The sequence below is a fragment of the Oncorhynchus gorbuscha genome, linkage group LG13, assembly GCF_021184085.1.
Source record: "Oncorhynchus gorbuscha isolate QuinsamMale2020 ecotype Even-year linkage group LG13, OgorEven_v1.0, whole genome shotgun sequence".
Lineage (NCBI taxonomy): Eukaryota > Metazoa > Chordata > Actinopteri > Salmoniformes > Salmonidae > Oncorhynchus > Oncorhynchus gorbuscha.
The window spans coordinates 25,953,082-25,960,802 of record NC_060185.1 but is presented as its reverse complement, the minus strand read 5'-3'; the positions used below and the strand labels follow the sequence as shown (position 1 = coordinate 25,960,802).

Genomic DNA, 7,721 nt, shown 5'->3' with positions numbered 1-7,721 from the left:
TAGTTAAATGAAGGTTAAATTATAAAAATTATCAATGGGTCTACAGCTCTAGGCATGACAATCCTTAGTGCTTCGTTAGCAATTTCTGTCTTTGACAGATTTATGTTTTCAGAAAGCCAGATGCTTCCTCAATATTTGAATTTAGATGAACTTGATCAATAATTCAGTTAATGATCATATTTGGCCCACTGGCACTGGCTGCCCTGTAATTTACATATGACACACACGGACCACACCAAATCCAGCCTTTCAGCCCAACAACACAAAGTAACAATTGAATTCCAGCCCTCACAAACTGCAGGGTAATGGTCCTGATGTCCTCTGTTCCAGAGCGCCAGTGTATGGACCATACCATGATGAAGCAGAGACACGGATGCTGCGGAGGATACTGAGGCTTGGTCTTTACATTTGATCCCATGATGGACATTCAAGTGGATGGATAGACTCTAAACATACTTATTTTAATGGAGATACAACCTGTTCTGTGTGTTTCATCTGTGGACTTGGATTGGATTGTTATTGATGTTAGCTGCTTATAGGGACTTCAGTATACAAATTGAAGGGATACCACAGTCCTGTTAAGTCCAGACAGTTCCTGGAAGACAATTTTAGTGAACTGTATGTATTGTGAGATTTTTATCTCTGTTTTAGGTCAGGCCTATAAGTGGATGGGGCACAGTACTAAGGCTAGTGACCTAGAGAAAGACAAATGCTGTAGTCATAACTGGTGACTATATATAAGCCTAAAACTGCTGGATGATTCCTCTACTTTGTCATCACATTTCATTCAAAGATTGAGCATAGTCTGGAAAAGTGAGAAATATTAAATCTTCCATTTCTCTAAATTGTATTTTTGAAACAGGCTTAGAGCAGAAGCTTTGCATAAATTGGCATTGTTTTCCTTTTCCAGTTTGTTCCCGGCTGTTATTGTTTGACTATTCCCGGCTGTTCAGAAAAGGTGCCTCCCATTGTATTTTAAATCTTTGTTAAACTGTACATTGGCTGCCTTTGTATCCCCACAGTACAATGAGGGTTTCAGATAGAGTGGCTGAATATGTCTGAATATGCCTATTCTCCCATACGAGGCTCAACACCGTTCAAATCGTCCATTAAACAGCACTCATATTAATTATAGCCAATGCGGACTGCATGGCAAAGCATGTTTTACAGATTTGCATTGGAAAGAGACTAACTATCCAGGGGTGAGTGGATTTCTAACTGTTTTGTTCGGATTGTTCTTCTCTGTTTGCATTTTCAATTGTTATGATAAAGGGAAAAATGGGAAACAGTATTTTCTGCTGTTACAATTGGCAATGTATTCCCCTCATTGATATGTGCATACTCTATATGTCTCATGTATCAACAGCTGTCTGAGAAGTTATGAGATAATGAGTGACATTTTTGGAACATTTATTTATTCAACAGAATAAAAAGGTTTTCTGTATTGTGAGTTGCAATACAACCATCTTAGATCAGATAAGAAGCCATTTGCTCTCACTGTTTGCAAAACATTAGAAAATGTTCCTTTACATAGAATTAACATTGGTGTCTAAATGATTCCTACTGTACTGTTTTAGGTAGTAGTGGACTGAGAGGTTGTGATCCCCCAGGTTAAATCATGGGAGACTGGTCCATTCTCGGACGCTTCCTGTCCGAGGTGCAGAACCACTCCACAGTGATCGGCAAGATCTGGCTGACCATGCTGCTGATCTTCCGCATCCTGCTGGTGACCCTGGTGGGGGACGCGGTGTACAGCGATGAGCAGTCCAAGTTCACCTGCAACACCCTGCAGCCCGGCTGCAACACCGTCTGCTATGACACCTTCGCCCCCATCTCACACCTGCGCTTCTGGGTCTTCCAGATCGTCTTGGTCTCCACGCCGTCCATCTTCTATATCGTTTACGTCCTGCACAAGATCGCCAAGGATAAGAAGCCGGAGGTCCAGAGGGGGCAGGTGATGGCTGAGCGGACCTCCAAGAAGGTGTTTGGGCAGCTGGTGAGGAAAGGGCTGGAGAACATGGAGACTGGTATGTCCACCTACTGCCCTGGATACAGAGAGGAGTGGGGTGGTCAGGAAGGGGAGGGGGGTGGAGCAGAGCCTGCTAGAGGAGGACTGTGGAGAGGTAGGGGAGGACCCAACTCAGCTGTCCAACCAGGTGCTGCTAATATACATCCTGCAAGTGCTGCTGCGCTCCGTCATGGAGATCACCTTCCTGGTGGGGCAGTACTACCTGTTTGGCTTCGAGGTGCCCCAACTGTACCACTGTGAGACCTACCCCTGCCCCACCCGCACAGACTGCTTTGTGTCACGAGCAACCGAGAAGACTATCTTTCTCAACTTCATGTTCAGCATTAGCGTGGGCTGCTTTGTGCTCAACATCGCAGAGCTGCACTACCTGGGCTGGGTCTACATCTTCCGCGTACTGTGCTCCACTTGCTCCACCTGCTTCCAGCCCGAGAGCCACCCTGTGGGGCTGTACGACCACCACAACCCTCTGCTGCTGCAGCTCAAACACTCTCTGAGAGGCAGGCTGGTCCTGCAGACTCCCACGCCCATGGCCCAGGAGAAGGCTGGGGGCCACCTGCTCACTCACGTCCCAGCCATCTCCTTTGAGACCAACTCTACTGTGGAGTGCACCTCCAAGGGGACTCTTGAAGAGAGGGACCGGGTGAAGGTTAAACTGGCCAACATGGCCTTGATGGGAAGGATCAAAAAGTCTTGGCTGTGAAATGCCCATTATGTGTGATTATCGAATTTATAATCTTCCACTTTTGAAACAACAATGGGAAAGACAGGGTTTATAGCAAAGGTTGCTCAGATTGGGCTTTTGGAAAAATTGGGAGAATGAAAGTGCACTCCTGATTCAGAGAGAAAGATCCAGCTTAATCATCCATACCATTGTTTAAATTACAATAAAAAAACATTCAAACTGTTCCTGAGTTTCGAAAGACAGAGAAAGGAAAACATCCTTATCTTCAGGCTGTTCACACCTGTTCACACAAGTCCTACTGTCCACAATCTCAGGGTTCTTCAATACAAACACACCTGTTTCAGAAAACCTTTTCACTTTCACATTCGATCAATGTTTGTAGGATACTTTCAATAACTCAATAAATGTAAGTGTTGGAACCATACATAGCTGGTAACTTGACCTCTGCAGAGTAGTTTTGACCTGTGTCCAGATGCAGTCATTTATGTTGTCTAAAGGCAATTTGTCTCTTATAACAATGTTATTTTTCTGAATAATCTAATTTAATTGACTGGTAGGTAGTCACTAACTATTTGTTGCATGTGCTCCTCTGTTTATTGATATTTGCATGGTGTGTATGTGTTAAGCTGTTAAGTAATTAATGTTGATATTATCCAAAGGGTTTTTAACTGAAATGTTAAATGTTGGTGTCTCGATCTCAGACATTTGCGCTCATATTTGTAAATAGTATTTCAAAAATGGCAGAATCAAACAGTATTGGAATAGTGACTTGTATTTTGCATCTAGAAGTGTAAGAATTTTAGAAGAATGCTATTTCATCAGTCAAATGTTGCACTGTTTGATAAGACAGGGTAAAGAAAACCTCCATTTTAATGAGTTTAGTTGTGAGTTTGACATTTTACCACAAGAAGTCACTATAATACTATACGTTATCAAACAGGGTTGTGCTGAAAATCAAATGAACCACAGCCAAATTAATTATTTGCAACTAAGAGTAAGATTAAAAAAGACATGTATAACTTATTTCTTGATAAAATACATTCTAAAATGTAAATATATGTGATTTCTGAGTATGTAGTGCACATATCTTTTTAAGGTCCAAAGCAGACGTTTTTATATCAATATCAAATCATTTCTGGGTAACAATTAAGTACCTTACTGTAATAGATTACGATGAAAATGGTCAAAAATGTATTTTTTGCAAAAAAAACTTTCTCAAGCAATAATTTTGCTAGGTCTGTCTGGGAGTGGTCAGTAGCTGGTATTGGCACTCTCTTTGTCGTTGGTCTATAAACCAATTTACACATGGTGATGTCACCATGGAAAGCCAAAACTCTCTCCCATGCAAACCTGCTGATTAGAAGGTGCTGTATAGATGTGAGAAACTCTCTTTTCATGGCACTTCAATATCGAAGGGAATTTTTCGTAGCAGGTTAGGAAACTGAGGTTAAGGTTAGGAAAAGGGTTAGGGTTAGTGAAAATTCTCTCCAAATCTTCTACGAAAATTACTTTGCATTGAAGTGCTGTGAAAAGAATGTGTCCCTGCTCAGGTGTTGCATGCATCAACCAATGGTTGTGTGCCAAGTCATCCATTGTGTCATCGACTGACAGATTGCTATAACATATGATGTGGTTAGCTGACACACAAAATACCTATCCAGGCAGTGTAAGATCTGGCAAGTGTCAGCAAGGCCTGGGCAGAGGAACATGCTCCGTATTTTCAACCAGAACTATCAGGAAGCAACCCCGATCACATTTTTGTAAAACACATTTACAGTGTTAGTTTCATCAGCTGTTGTACAATATGAAATACAATTATTTTGACTTCACAGGGCCTTTAAATGTAGGCAAACAAGTTTTCAGCATTCAAACTCATCTACCCAGCCAGATTCAGCACCATGGACAGTGAAGATCAGAATACCTGCGATCTGACGATTAGAACAACAGTGCTATTTTAAGTGATTTTCAAGACACCCAAAGTCAATTTAAATCCACAACAAAATCTGCAGGATAAAATGCAATATAATCAAACATTCAAATAAGTAAACAGGCTATATTAAAGTGCACTAAACATAGAGACAGACTAACCATGGAGAACACTAAACATGATGACAGATTAACCAGGGAAGTGAATTTAACAGAGGTTAAAGCTAAAACAACAGAATCTGGGTAAATCTGTGTGAAAAGTGTGGCTTTAGTGTGGATTTGAATAGTACACAAGTAGGCCTACGCTATTTTTGCACTGTAAAACTTTTTTTTTTTTTAGTGTTATGTTTTCCCAGATTCATAGTGTTATGGCCTATCTAGGAAGGCTGGGCATAAATTGTTTGCTCACAGCATCACATGATGACGTGGGCAACATAAACACTTAAACTCTGTGGATTAAAGTTAATAGTAATCAAAACTAATTTCACCACGAAAGGAAGTGCAATCGAAATGAATGAAGAAGACAAGGTCATTCTAGTGAGTTAATAAAATGACAAGGTGTTGCCTGTCAGCGTTGTAGACTACTGCCTCACAAGCCCGGGCTTTAGTGGCACTGGCATACGCGCTTGCCTCTGCACTGAAGGAGCCACCGAACGCGTCCGCGTTGCAGCTCTCACTTTCTCCCGCTACAGTATGTCCTACAATGACATATTTGGTGGGGATTGGCAGCCAACAATAGGATTGGATTGGGACTAAATCAATGAATAAAACGATATTGAAATGAATATTATTAACAAATATTTCCCAGAATATTTTGGGTTCAACCTAAGGCTGACTAGGACAGATCAATCAACTTGATCCGACACAGTAAGCCTACATGTCATACGTAAGTAAACCCACAAGAGAGACAATATTGCAAAGGCAGGACCATGTTCGATGGAAGGCGTAGGGGTAGGCAATCGAAAACGTTTGACGGGGAAATTTCTGTCAATATTAGCTAGACCTACTGAGTGGGCAAGTAACCTTTCCCGCGCTCTTCCTAAAAATACTATTTGTGATGTCATAAAGGTCTAACGTTCCATGACGTAGCATGTAGCCCTAAATTACAGTCCCTGCCTGCAATATTGTCCTCACTCTCGACCTGAACTCAACTTGAATGTAACCAACACAGACAAGGACATGCTTTTTGAGATATAAAATAGCTTGAATGGATGAAGAAAAGGTAAGCTAAATTACTTCATACAATATTGGGGGAAAGTAAAAAAGGGTGAAGCAATATAAGCGGATATTTCTTGTAAAAAGCTATAACATATTGTAAAGCAAATGTACCATTCTTTATAAAGTCACAAGCTTAGCTCTGAAATGGCTGTAGCTCTATTTATGATGTCCTCTGCACAGATCTACTCTGACATTGACATATTATTACTTATTGGAATGTCTGACCTTCAGGTAGCACAGAGGGAGGATGGTGATCCTCAGAGGGAAGGAAAGGAAGTTGTGGAGGAAGAACCGGTGGCCACGCCCAAAGAGGAGGCCAAGAAGGGAAGGAAGGTAAGATAGCAGGAGTGTCAGAGCACATAATAGACCTACTGGGTTACACTCTGTACCTGATAGCAGCCATACCATAGATAGCTAGGATCAGTTTTGCATTTGAGATCATAATGAATTCATTATGAATACAATAATGAATACAATTATTTGGGCAAGGTTGAGCCCACACCTTATCTGATGAACTTTATGTATACGGGCCCTGGTGTTACATGTCTGCCATCATTTGAGATCTGGAATCTGTTCTGTTCTATCCTAGGCAAAATGTAAGAGAAGTGGCAAGAAGTCAAGGAAGCTGGGCACTGACAACGATGCAGGTCAGAGATTTACCTCTGTAGTACTACATTGTTTCTCTATTCTGTCTGTGATGTGCAGGTTGTGCTATCCATTTTCAATGAAACTGTAGTCTACTGTAATCAGTAAGAAAGGTCACATAGATAGCTTTATTCAAATAGGCCTATTCTAAAACCCTAAAACAATGAAATCAGAGTATTAAGAGATAAAACGTCTGATTTCTCTTTAATTTTGTTTCTACTTCCTCTACGGCAATCACATCTTTAGTCTCCAGGAATAAACACCTGGATAGAGGATCTGTAATTGAGCTCCTGGAGAAGAAAGCTGTTAAGGCTGCATTCGGCCCAGGCAACAAGGATGAGATGGAATACTCCTACCCAATCCTCATCTCATTCCTGCGCAATCTTACTGATGAGTATGTTAAAAGTTTTTCTGTAATGTTCAACATTTATGAAATATTGTGCAGTGGGAACTAAACACTAACTAAAACACTTATTTTAAATGTTCTAGGCAGTGGCAAGTGATCTACAAAGGACTAAAAAACCCTGTAAGTTTCCCTACCTGCCTTTGACCTTTGATGTGTCAATGATCTGTTGAATTCAGAGATTAGCCATCAAGTCATATTCTGTTATTCATGTTCATTTCTCTGTCAGACTTCATCAAACTTTGAATTCAGTCACAGACAAGAATAACAATGTTGATCAAATGCATTCTGTTCGATCTAGAATACTTGACATCACAGTTCCATTGAAAAAACTGTTTTTGTTCTGTTTGTTCAAAACAGATGACGAAGGAACAGCTTGCCAAATTGTGCAAGACAATTGTAACCTTCATCGCACAGACCACCCTGCAGATCCTGCTGCCAGCCCTGGCCCGCGTACTTGGGGTAAAGGACTTTGCTGACGACGACACTGACTCACCCAAGAGGGGTGGCAGTGCAAGATCCTTTGCTGCCTTTGATCAGGAAAGACTGGAGCTCATCCAGGAAGTTAGATATCTGGCAAAGAAAATGTATAAGGGCGGCACAGGGGCTCAACATCTCAGGTCCCTAACACCCTCTTCTAAGAGGTATGTTCCCCTTAAGGTTTTCATGTATGGATTTCACCAAGATCATCTATCCCAGTGTTAGCCAATGCAATTTACTCTATCTGATGTAGTACAAAATGTAATGTATCAGCCTTAATGAGCATGTAAAGCGATCAAAAGGACATGTAGATATTTAGAATACTAAAATTACAACGC

At 41.1% G+C, this 7,721-nt stretch overlaps 1 protein-coding gene and 1 pseudogene across 1 annotated transcript; both read left to right on the top strand.

The window, feature by feature from the left end:
* The first annotated feature begins 345 nt into the window (after positions 1-345).
* LOC123992629 lies at positions 346-3,679 on the top strand (annotated as a pseudogene).
* Positions 3,680-5,049: 1,370 nt separating this feature from the next.
* Positions 5,050-7,715, top strand: LOC123992626. The gene is made up of 5 exons (XM_046293922.1): positions 5,050-6,188; positions 6,445-6,502; positions 6,747-6,894; positions 6,990-7,026; positions 7,264-7,715. Exons 1-5 carry the CDS (start codon positions 6,000-6,002, stop codon positions 7,606-7,608), a joined length of 777 nt encoding a protein of 258 aa, XP_046149878.1. The 5' UTR covers positions 5,050-5,999; the 3' UTR covers positions 7,609-7,715.
* The last annotated feature ends 6 nt before the right edge of the window (positions 7,716-7,721 follow it).